Source organism: Gracilinanus agilis, chromosome 1 (assembly GCF_016433145.1).
Source record: "Gracilinanus agilis isolate LMUSP501 chromosome 1, AgileGrace, whole genome shotgun sequence".
Taxonomy (NCBI): domain Eukaryota; kingdom Metazoa; phylum Chordata; class Mammalia; order Didelphimorphia; family Didelphidae; genus Gracilinanus; species Gracilinanus agilis.
In genome coordinates this window covers 615,847,728-615,861,133 of record NC_058130.1, presented here as the reverse complement: position 1 = coordinate 615,861,133, position 13,406 = coordinate 615,847,728, and the positions used below count along the sequence as shown (strand labels likewise).

Below are 13,406 nucleotides of genomic sequence, written 5' to 3'. Positions count from 1 at the left end.
TCCTTGCATTCTTGTCCAGAAGTAATTAAGTTTTAAGATTCCAAAAATGTATAGAAAAAAAAAACTAATCCATTTTAATAAATAGAAGTCCAAGTTTAGGACTCTTAGGTCCTCTTTTCACTTGGCCATTTATAATAGGGCCAACCAAGGTCATAAGTTTTCTTTCTCTATGAGCATGTCACTTCATACAGAGATAATGAAACTCTGTTCCTCATTCGCAGACTGGACCCCCTAATCACAGTTAGCTGTTCCACAGATGCATGCTCTTAATGGTCACAAAGGTGGTGAGTATGGATCACTCTGTTCATCCCATTACTCATTCAGAGCCAAGGTGACAATGGTTCAAATTTATTGCATAACCTTTACATATAATAGGATATATAGGGGGAAAATATATGTATATATAACAGCACCTTTACTTAGCTTGGACAAAAAAAAAAAACAACCAAAAATCTGGCTAGTTTACCTGCTTCTATGATACAGAAAAACCTATAGTGTATAGGTATGAAATGTAAAGGAAATGACTTAAAAACTTTGAACAGTTGCCCTTTCACTTTCAGGGAAACTTTGTTTTCTCTTGTGATTTTTTTTTTGTTTGTTTCTTTCTTTATCTATTATTAAACCATACCTTCTCACATAGACCCAATGTAATGTCTTCAACTTTCCCTTTTTTCTTAACAGGTAGAAAGAATTGTTGACAAGAGGAAAAACAAGAAAGGAAAAACCGAGTATTTGGTTCGATGGAAAGGCTATGATAGTGAAGATGACACTTGGGAACCTGAACAGCATCTTGTGAATTGTGAAGAATACATACATGACTTTAACAGACGTCACAACGAAAAACAAAAGGAAAGCACATTAACCAGAACAAATAGGACCTCTCCAAACAACGCTAGGAAACAGATTTCCAGATCTACTAATAGCAGTTTTTCAAAAACAGCTCCCAAATCACTTGTTATTGGGAAAGACCACGATTCAAAAAATAATCAATTATTTAATGCCAGCCAGAAATTTAGGAAAAATACATCGCCATCTCTCTCTAGCCGAAAAAATATGGACCTTGCAAAATCTGGTATTAAAATTCTTGTCCCCAAGAGTCCTATTAAGAGTAGGACAGCGGTTGATGGCTTTCAGAATGAAAGCCCCGACAAACTGGATCATATTGAACAAGATCAAGAAGATTCTGTGGCCCCAGAGGTGGCAGCAGAAAAGCCTGTTGGAGCTTTGTTGGGTCCTGGTGCAGAAAGAGCTAGAATGGGAAGCAGGCCAAGAATACACCCATTAGTGCCTCAGCTGCCTGTCCCTGTGACAGCCACAATTGCCTCAGGATTAGCAATCAATGGGAAAGGTAAGTGTCTCTTAAATAGATACATGGCTCTTCATTTAGTAAGTTCTGCTTCTGCTTAGAGAATATCTATCCTGTTTTTAAAAAGTGTAAATCTGGAGGTATTTGTACTTCCTTTAAGAAATGGTGGCTGCTGAATACTATGTTTTTAAGATATCATTACTGAAAACTACTGGCATTTCTTTTAAGTTTGCCATATCAACATGAGATGCATCTATGCTTGACTTGATATTCATTTTATATATTCCAAAATATTCTATCACCACTTTAAATTACTCTAATGTCTTATTCTAAAATACGTCATAAACAAAGTGCCTTGATTTAAAAGTCCTTCCTTCTCCAACCTATTTCTTAAAGTTATACATTTGTAATACTGAGAGATGTTAATCTGAGTCACCCAAGGCTGAGGAGATGGTATTGTAATATAACTTGTTTCTTCAGATGCAAGTCCATTGGAATAACCTGCCTTTTTGAGTCAGGCCAGTTTACCTAACAGTATCTGTTATTTAAATTATTTTTGTGCAGCTAACATAATCACTATATCAGGCAGTTCTGAATTTTAAAATAAGAAGACAAGCTTAAAACTTGCTTGTGATCTTGGGAAAGGTACTTGATTTCTCTGTCCCTTGTGCTGCTCATATATAAAATTACATGGTAGAATTAGATAAATTTGTTCCTGTCTCTTAGGCCTTAGGCAAATAAATAAATTGCCATTGAGTTTTTTAAGAACACATTTTAAATTCCCCCCCCCCCCCCTTTTTAGTGCATAAATTAAAATAATTTAGTTTTGGTTTGTCTTGAAGATTTTTAAATTTAAATTTTTTGGCATTGTATCATAGTTGTAAAGACTTGAAGATTAGTATATTTCAGTGATAACACACAAGTAGCCCTTAATTGGTTTTTTTAAATACATATAAAACTAAGATAAGATATTTTTGCTTTAGCTCTTCTATGACTAGTAGTTATTTCAATATCTTCCATTTGGGAATTGTAATACATTTCAAAAGCCCAAAACAAACATGGCAAATGATTTTTCATGTTCATTATTTGTACTAAGAGTCAAGAGAGTATTACTATTAGAGCTAGGAAAACATGGTTTTATACCTCATATGTGACAGAACCTTTGTGACCAAATGTCCAATCATTTAACTTTTCTAAACTAGTCTCTAAGAATATATTACTTTATCTGATTGCACTCTACATAGGAAGGAATCTCAACTCTTTGAAATATGAATGATAATTACTGCTTTCATTTGTTTGTCACATGCATTTAATATGAAATACAAAATTAATTTCAAAGTATGCATAGCAGCACTTCTATTTTTGCTCTCAAAATTATATGATGATTTAGTAAACTAAAGAAACAAGTCCATAGGGTTACCATATTGTAGGTATATCAACCAATCATGTTGATATTGTACCAATTAAGAATTCTTTAGTGTTGTATAAAAATAACATTTTATTCCTGTTCTCCCACTTACTAAACATAAGAAAAACATTATCAAAACCCGCATCTCAAAAAAAATTAATACATATAAAAATGTAAAGATGCAAACAATTTTTCAGTTTTTAAAGGAATCTAAAATTCAGAGATGCCAATTTACAGTATAAATCATTAATAACAATTTTCATATACGTAGACATTTGTCTAGTTTATTACAAGATTTTTTTTCCCACAAAAGTATTTTGAATTACATGCAATTTTATGTAATGGAAATCATTGTGTTTTCATTATTAGATTCTCTTTTCCTAATGCTAGGTCTACTTTCAAATAGCACTAATATTTCTACTTAAAAATGAATTTTCTCATTTTTATAGCCTATTGTTTCTCAAGTTCAAGTCTTAGGGGGTATAAATCTCTTCATGTTAGGAATTTGAAGAAAGTACCAGTGACCTATCCTTCCTGTCATCTTATAAGATACTTCCTACCCTATTTTCCCTTGCAAGAAATTAGGACTCTTAAGCAAAAAGTAATGAATGAAGCTTGGTATAGAAACATAGTTTTATCCTAAAAATTACTGTTATATGCTTTAATGGATTTTTTTCCTAAATGTATTGAGTTGCTTCTTAGACCATTGTACTCCTATTTCAGTCCTTTTATTTCTGTTGCATTCTGGTATCTTTTATGACTTTAAACCTGACCAAATTTAATGTTTTCATCATCATTTTTAGGAGAGGAGGACTTGTGATTTTAATCTCTTATGAGGTACTCTCTATACAAACTCCTTCCACCAAAGTGCAATTCAACAATTTTTTGCAACTTGGCATCTTCGGAAGTTGCATTGGATGTTAAGAGTTTTAAGTACCTTGCCTAGGGTGTCAAATAGGAATTAAACCTAGTTATTTTAACTTTATTACTAGATTTGTCCACTATCCTTGCTACTTCTCTCAGTAGTAAATATTAATCATAAAACAGTGCACCCTTTTCAATGCAAAGTGTGCCTTTATCTTTAATAATCTCTTTAAGAAAAGGTTCTTTGAACTTTTTCCTCCTCACTGTTTTGTTGAAATAAGATTTTGTTGATATTTTCTCTTTCTTCCATCATCCAAGTATCCCAGGTATCTGCATCCTTCTCTCTTCCAGAGAGATACCTAGTATAAGAAATGAAATTTTTTTAGAGAGACAAAGAACCAGTACAACTGATTTTGATACATTGACAAAGTTGGAAACATTTGCATTGTATAGCATCAGTCAACATCCTACCTCCATGAAGGGATAGGTTGAGGAAATTTCATATCTGGTTCAAATACTGCTTGATCTTTATAATTTCAATGCATTTACATTTGATTTTTTTTTGTTGTTAATATTATTACTGTGTATTGTTTTCTTGGTTCTGCTTTGCTTCACTGTGCATCAGTTCATATAGATTCCTTCTCTGTATTCATCAAACACATTATTTCTTGCAATATAATAATATTCTATTAATGTATCATGATTTCTTTAGCCATTCCCTGGTGATTGGGCATCTACTTTGTTTTCAAATATTAGCTATCACAAACATTTGCAAATTTATAAATATATGATAATATTTAATGTGTTTGATATAAATTTGTAAATAAAAACTATAAAGATTTTGGAGCATATGGGGATTTTCTTATCAGTGGCTTCCTTGAGGTATAAGCCCAGTAATAGAAGTCACTAATTCAAAGAGTATTATGAGCATTTTAATCACATTGCATAATTCTAAATTGCTTTCCAGAATCATACCATTTCATAGTTATACCAACATTTACTATTGCCCACTTTTGACATTTTTTCCCATTTGCAGGGTGTGTGGTAAATTAGGATGGTTTTAATGTTCTTTTCTCTTATTAATATTTTGGGAATTTCTTTCATGTGGTTGTGTTCATACATTTTGATCATTATCTATTGAGGAATGGCTCTTAGTCATATATATTCATTAATGGTTTATAGGTCTCAGATGTCAAATCCTTGTCAGAGAAATTTGATACAGATTTTTTTCCACCAATTTGATAACTTCCCTTCTAATCCTAGGTGCATTAATTTTCTCATGAAAGATACTTTTAAATTTTAATTAATCAAAGACATCTATTTTCTCTTTTATAATTGCCTTTTTTGTTTTGTTAAGAATATATTTTGTACCTATAGCTGACAGAAGTATATGTTCTGCTGCTTTTCTTATAATATTTTTTTATAATTAGGTCACATTTAGATTATATTGTGGAATATGGTGTAAAGTGTTTGTTCAAATCTAATTTCTATATGATTGCTTTCTAGTTTTCTCAATGGTTTTAATAAAATGAGATTTTCCCTAAGAAATTTATTTTTTCCATTTTTTATCCAACATTGGATTTCCATTGTTTCTGAATCTCGTCTAATCTTTTCTATTATTCTGTGTCTATTCTCTAACCAATACTACATAGTTTTGATGATAGCTCCTTTAAAACATGTTTTGACTGGGAATTTCATTCTCCTTTTGTCCCAACTTCTTTGATGGTCTAGGTCTTTTGTTTTTCCAATTTAATTTTGTCATTTTATCATTCTGTAAAGCATCCCCTTTCTAATTTCACCATTATAGCATTAAAAGTATAAATTAATTTTGGAAGTGTCATTTTTATTGTTTTGGCACAACCTAGTTATGAGTAATGAATATTCTTTCAGCTACTTAAGTTGTTCTTTATTTCTTTAAGGAAGACTTTTTAATTGAATATGTTTTTTATGTGCTTTGGGGAGTTGATCCCAAATTATTTAATGCATTTTGTAGTTATTTGGAATTGAATTTCCTTTTTATTGCTAATTCTAATTTATTATATAGAGATATATTACTCTTTTGAGGATTTATTTTGTAGCCTGCAGCTTTGCTCAAGTTATTAATTGCCTTTAATAATAGCTAACGTTTATAAATAACATTTACTTTGTGCCAGGCACTGTGAGAAACATGTTGCATTTATCAACTCATTTGATTCTCACAAATCATAAATGCCTTGGGAGGCAGGTACTTTTCTAATCATCCCCATTTTTATAGATTAGAAAACTTTAGGAAACAAAGACTTGCATTGGGTCATCCCAATCCCTGAGGCTGGATTTGAACCCAGGTCTTCCTTCTTAATTAGTATCTTTATTTATTCTGTCATATTTTCCAAGTAAACCATCATATCATCAGTCAAAAGGAATAGTTTTCTATCCTCTTTCCCTATTTTTTTTTTTCCTTTAATTTCTTTTATCGCTGTTGCTAACATGTCCTGAACTATATCAGATAGTAATGTGGAGGGTGGGCATGTACTCTTTACTCTTGTATTTTGGGGAAAGGTTTTAGTGCATTCTTGTGCTCTCTCCCTCTGCCTCTTCTTCCCTCCCTCCCCCTTCCTTTCCTTGTCCTGCTGTTACCCCACACCCCCAATTTGGTGAGGTTTGCCAGTGCAGATTCCCCTTTTCTGTTCTGCCCATTACTTTTGTTTTGTGGGCCATAAAAATCTCTTCTAAGACAACATTTCTTTCAAACCTCTCAGGAACTGCATGTTGTAATTCTAGGTTTGTTCTTTTCAAGTTCACCAAGATACTGTCTCATCGTTAGACCCTTTTCCTTCCCTGACTCCCCTCCCCCAATAGATGTTTGAACTTGTTTACTAGATCTAGAAACTGTATTGCCTTCTGCTGTTGAGATTTTTCTGTTCTTTTATTTGCTTATTATGCTTTTGAAGTCTTTCAGCTTTCTCTTTCCAGGGATCTATAATGATTTCAATGTTTTTCTTCACTATTTTCCCCTACTTCTCACTTTCTAGCTTCCTGTGATAGCAATTCCATGGGGCTCAAAGCATTATAGCTTCTTCCATGGTGGTCCGTTTATAGTTCACCCGGCCATATTTCTTCCCCAAGAGACTTTTGGATGGTCAGAATTTGCCTCAGCTGGATTCTCTGCTTTATCTCTCAGGTTTAGTGGGGTATTACATTATTACATAATTCCTCACATACTGTGCTTTTCTGGTTTTTTTTTATCCTGCTCCCTCTATTTGTTAGTTTTTTAGCCTGTCAATTACATTTTGGAGCCTTACAACAATGATACTAGAGGGTTGGTTGCCCCATCGCCAGCAATTCAGAGCACTGGTCCTACAAGCTTATGGCCTCTTAACTGGCTTTTCCTACTATGGTGCACTAGGCACCTGGATGTCTTATGAATAAGGTAAATTTCCACATCCTGGAGCCAGCATCTCTAAAGCCTTGTGAAAAGGGGAGAGTGGGGAGCAGTTTTGAAGAGTGGACTTTTTTTTGTTAGTCTTGAGTTTTGGTCTTATGTCTGTTAGCTGCCTGTGGCATGAGTTGTGAGAGATGCTGAGTTAGCTGAAGGTCAGTGAACAATGTCAATTGTTTTGTTTTAAAACTTTCTGTTGGTTCTTGTCTGTCCTATGGTATTGAGGCATCTTTATGGTGTATTATTTCAGTTTTGAGATGTTACGGCAACAACTAATTGTAATTCTCCAACTAATGTGTAATTCTTTTGTGCATCAGATTCTCACTAAGAAGAAAACTTTCTGCTGGATTGGAAGTGATAGGAACCTTGATTTGAATTGATCATTAATAAATTGTGTGAAAGAAGAGTTGCATAGAAATCTGACATAGTCTTGATGTGTAGAAAAATAGATTTTAAAGCATTCAAAGTAAGGTCTCACTGATCAAAATGTCATAAGGTAAGTTAGCTCAGAGGAGATGAGCAGTGCCCAAAGATGAAAATTCTGGAGACACAAAGGGAAACAATTTTAGTGAGGAGGGGAAAAGTGGGATATTTTGGAAGAGACCAAAATGGATGCAAAGGGAACTAAAAAACTTAAAGAAAATACACACAAAATAAAACAGTGCCAGGTGACAGAAGGTGAGTAGAGGAACATGACTTGGTAAGGAATGTTAAAACAAAGTGAGCCTACACCAGAAATGAAAGCTAAGGACCAGAAAAAGTGTTTTGGTTTTTAGCCACATCAGGAGAAAAAGAAAAATAGAAGAAAGGTTAGAAATTTTTCATGCCATGAGTCGGATGATAAGAGCTGATAGAGAGGAATCAGTAATTATCAATTTTAATTTTGTCTGAATAAGAGAATGGTAAGGAAAATGGCAGAACAAAAATAAATTACAGATTATTGCTATACTAGATAAGACAGTTGCAAAGGAGTATCTTGACTTTTCTTGATGAATTCAAGACACTGATTAGATCAGATATATTCTTGCTGAGCCAGTATCAGTGGCCAGTGATATTGGAATTACATGGAAAATGAAAGTGATTCAAAAGATTGTAGATAGGCAGATGTCATGATTTTCCAAATGAAAGATAACAGCCTGACAAATGGGTCAGTGGCCTTGACCTAGACTTTATCATTTTAAAGCTTAGCCTTCTTTAAAAGATGATTATACCCAAAGATTGATAATTTAATTTCATTACTATTATGTTAATAGAAAACTACTTGGAAAATATTGCATGTTTTTCATAATATGTTATTCTAATTCCACATTAAAACAAATCAAGTACAGCCATTTCAGTGACACTTTGCTGCATTTTTTAGGATGTACCTAAAGATCTTTTATACTCAATTTTAACCCTAAGTGTGAATTGTCATTTTTTTAATAGTTTAGGGCTTTTTCTTGAAACTAAGAGGAATGTAAAGTGTTATTATTATTTTTTTATGTTATGGTAGTGTGCATCTAATGCTATTGATTAATTCTTTGATTTGGGTCTTCATTATCTTCTCTGGGTTCATATCACCACTAACTGTTCCAGTGCCCTAGATCCCAGCATGTTTGTCTTTCCCTACTATAAAATGTATTTATTCAGCTTGATTGTCCCATTTTGCATAGACTTGTTTCAGATCTAGTCCTTTCTCTGAATTCATAGCATATATTTTTGAGCAAGTATTCAAGTATTGACTTAAAACTTTTTATACTGTTACATAGTTGTGTAATACTCTTGTTTTTAATATCAGATGTTTTGCAGATCAGTTGAGTCCTTTTTTTTTTCAAGACTCAGTTCGAGCATCATATCTTTTTCTCAGCTACTAGGTCTCTTTCAAAACTACCTTGTCTTTATTTTATTTATTCATATATGTATATATGTGTGTATATATATATGTATATATATATATATGTATTTGGTCTTTGCATTTCCATTTCTTAATACAGTACCTCACACATCCTCACTTTGATAGATTTTTTTTCTTTAATTAGAATTGCTGTCTTTTAAGTTCTTCTGACTTGATAGTTGTTAGTACTTCTCAAAAAATCATGGATTTACATATTGTAATACTACACACACACACACACACACACACACACACACACACACACACACACACGAACTATTCTTTGGTTTGTTTTTGTCTTCCCCTTTGCTAAGCATTGTGGCTCTTTTATTCTTGTTAGATTGTGTTGCCCTTGTACATTTTCAGCTTCACAAATATTAGTTATTTGAGACGAGATAAAACAAAAATTGATATACTGTCCAATCTTTTATAAACTAAATGCAGAGCCAATTTGCTATCTACTTTCCCTTATTCTCCTTTAACTGTATTGGGGTTTGTTTGTTTTTTAATACAACAGTGATTCTTCAGTTTTAAATCTTAAATTTTCTTCACCTATACCTTTACTTAATTATGAATATATAGTCCAGTTTTAAAATAGATTATTTTTTATACAACTAAGATCAGGATAAAAATTAAATATAAAAGAAATATAATTTGGCCAAAAATCTTTGTCTCATCTAGTAATCCAAGGGTCTCTACTCCCTTTTTTGTAGTCAGCCCAAAGCCGTAAATGGGACTCTACTCAGCTCACAATTTCATAAACCACAGACCAAGGATTTTTTTTTCTATAATCTTGAATGTTCCCTAACAAAGTATGTCCTCAAACACATCTTTCCATGAAGCTTCTTGACAACTTGTACATCATTAGGTATCATTAATGTATTGATAAGTAGATGTTAAACATCTATTTAGTATTCCATTTTCTTGAGAAACAACAATCAGGACACCAGCCAATCAATATTCCTTATTGCCAGATAATTGTGAATCCATTTGATTCACAGAAGGTAAAATCATTAGTAAATATTTGATTTGGGGGAAAATTTTTAATTTAATTATTTGAGAAAATTTTAATAATATTCCCAAATTACAAACATGGTTTATCATTTTTTCAAACCAGTGTTTTACATTTGCTTTGAAGGGGTTCCCTCAAATTAATTTTATTAATATAGTAGTAACCAAAGATCATTTACTAAAATTAGTTTATTCACATAGAGCCATTGAAAGATGAGCCATATCTAATAGATTAGTTGTATATTTTTGAGAATTCTTTTGCCATAAAACAGCATATATAAGTTTTTAATTCAGAAGGTTAATGATTATTTTCACTAAGCAAACTAAAATTGATTTTAGTGTTTAGTTATGTATGAACTAACTACCTTTGAAAAACAACAAATTATTTAGGTAGCTAATAAGGTAACAATGTCAAATCAAATAATTAAAATTCTATATAACATGTATTCTTTCTGGTGGTTATTCAATCATTTAGTCCCCTTTGCAGTTAATTATTTGAAAAGAGTTTTCTTTTTTAACTAACAGTTACATTCTAAATTTAAAATGATTTATGCCAAAGGAAACCAATATTTCTTTTATAATATGGCAGAGTACATTATCAAAGGGGTTATAGGAAAATGTTGAATACTGCCATGCTAGAATATAAAATCACTCCATATTTATCATCTTTTTTTCTTCTCTCCCAAAGAGGGATGACCTATAGCATAAGAGCAGTGGATCAAAAAATGTTTTATAAGTGAAAATCAAGACAAGTGAGGGGAAAGCCTTCCAATCTCAGATAAGCTGTATTGAAAGAATTTGTCATAGATAATTTCTAAGTCACTCTTTGATATTATAAGAGTAATTAAAATTTAAGGGATGATCCACTGACATGATTTCCTTCCCAGCCCCTTAAAAGTACAGCAGGTAAAAATCTTCACATTATAGGTTATTTAAATGTATTATTGAGGAATAGGTATTCAGTATTTGATAAGCTAAGTGGTGATCATCAAGATCCATTATGTCTTCCCTAAAAAAACTGTCTATGCCAAACAAGGCTCATTTCCTTTTTTTCCCTTAGATAAAATGTTAGTCTTTATATTCCTCAAAAATCGATAGATATGCTATACCTTAATTTAAGCAAAGGTTTCCATTTTCTTATGCTGTCCCTTTAGAGATAATATATAAGTGAACTTGGTAACAATAGGTAGTTTAAACCTGAGTGAATTACTGGCATTAATTGCTTATTAATGGTTATAGAAGAAATCCTCTAGTTGAATATCCTAAGAAAGAAATGTCTTGGCATTGTATTATTCAACATTTTCATCAGTGACTTGGATAAGAACAGAAATGGCATGTTTATCGGAGTACAGGATAAAAGACATTTCATTGACAAAAACTTATATGAACAATAACAGGGGAGATCTATGGACTTGAAGTTTAACATGAATTATCAATGTAGCATGATAGTCGAAATATAACTTGAATTTGGAGTACATCAAAATGCAGAGTGTCCAGAATGAGGAGCTAATACTCTCTCTGTACCTAACCTAACACTACCAAATCTAATGTGCCTCTGTTTTAGGTTGTTTTGGGGGTTGGAGGGGGTTCTTTTATTTTTACATTGAAGTGCCTATTTTCAAGAAGAACATTGCCCAAGTTGGTAAGAAAACTAGACATCATCCTATACAAAGACAGAGAAAATCTGAATATTTAGTTTGAAGAAGGAAAGCTTTAAGAAATTAAGAAGATTCAAGTATTTGTAGTTTCATACAAAAGAATAACAACATTTTTCATCCTCTGACTCAGAATTAGAACAAAACAAATTTCAGGCCACAGTGTATGGAAAAGAAATTGAAAAAGTATTCTTTGGAGTTAATAGATTTTAACACTCGCTAGAAATTTCAAGCTGAGGTTGAGGCTGTTGTAGAGTGGATTGCTGTTTAGGAACAGGTTAGCCTAAATGACCTCAGAGATTCCATGTAAACTTCAAGAATATCTTGTTTAGCTTATACTGTCATCATGAAACATCCCAGAGTTAGTAGACTAAGTATTCCTTTAAATGATGATTCTTCCCATTTCTTATTTTCGGTCCAACTTTTATTGCCTCTTCTTCATCTTCATTCAGGTCAAGTCAGCAAATCTTTATTAAAGAGCCTACTATGTGTGCCAGGCATTGTGGTTAACCTTGCGGATATGAAAAAAAGGCACAAATAAAACAGTCCTTTTAGTTTTCCTCAATAAAATGTAAGGTCCTTGAGTGCAGAAATTAGTTCATTTTTATATTTCTGTTCCAAGAAACTTCTTTGATAACCCTGTCAATACTCATTGCAATTTTTCTGATTTGCTTAGTTCATATAAAGATTATGAGGGAAATAGAGAATTTTTTCATTTTGCTTTAATAAAGCCTTGGTCTTCATCTCCATTTTTAAAAGGATATGACAGTGTTAGAAATTTCCAGTGGGGATATAGAAAATGCAAAGAATTTTAAAGTATTTTTTCAGGACATTTAACAATTTTGAAGACAACCAGTAATGTGAAGATAATAAAAATTATGAGGAAGAGATTTCAAGAAAGGCATCATAATGAAAGGATATTCCCAGAAATAAAGCTTTTCACACTACCACCAAATCATAAAATATGAATCAAAGCCATTTAAAAAGAAAAAGAAAAAAATTACATCTAAAAACGGTATAAGCAATGAAATTGGCCCAGTATAATCCCAACAGTAAATTTAAAAATACTTGTACCATTGACTCCCTTGTTCCACTTTAGGTCCTTCCTTCCAGGCTTCAAACTACAGGCTTCTCATGGCAGCAAGTGCAGAGATGGAAGAAATCTGGGAATATCATCAGGTAGGTAGACCAGACTCCAAACAAGGACCTTCTAGGGTTTTTTTTTTGTTTGTTTGTTTGTTTTTTTGCCTTCCTTTGCATCCCTAGATCTTAGCACAGTGCCTGGTACTTAGTCACTTAATATATGTCCACTTGAGTGGACTTAATGATATTGATCACACTATTTACCTTTTGACTTCTGTTTCCTACACCTGTCTCAGATCTTATATTTATATGCAGATAACAGTTAAAATAAGGTAAACTGAGGCACAAAATTCTGAGCACAATCCATTAATTGGTAAAGCATGAATCTGCCAATAATAGGATCTCAGCTTCCTCACTAAGACCCATTGTGAGAAGGACAGTTTTCTTTTATAGGATTTGGGGAGTATAGAACAAAGAACAGAACAGGATAGATGATATCATGGGATTGAGGATATCACTTCTAGTTACATAACTGAGACATTGGGAAACAATATGATTGATTTGAAAGTTTGTTAACCAGGGGGTAGCAAGAACCCTTTCCTTCCCCCTTAGACTGAGTGTTCATTGTTTCAGAGATCCTGCAAGATAGATTGGTGGTATGTGGATATTAAGCTAGGCTTCCTATTGTCTTGAGTCAAGAATAGTGTTTACCAAGAAAACAGAATTTCTGAACTTAAACCATTTATGGGACAACTGAATTCTGAACTTAGTTCAGAGACAGAGGACTA

At 32.6% G+C, this 13,406-nt stretch overlaps 1 protein-coding gene across 1 annotated transcript in view; it reads left to right on the top strand.

Moving 5' to 3' along the window:
* The first annotated feature begins 218 nt into the window (after positions 1–218).
* Positions 219–13,406, top strand: part of CDYL (chromodomain Y like) — an 89,532-nt gene continuing 76,344 nt past the window's right edge. The window contains exons 1-2 of the mRNA XM_044667960.1: positions 219–284; positions 682–1,348. Of these exons, the coding sequence (XP_044523895.1) occupies positions 261–284; positions 682–1,348 (691 nt within the window). The 5' untranslated portion in view covers positions 219–260. The remainder of the gene's footprint in view (positions 285–681; positions 1,349–13,406) is intronic.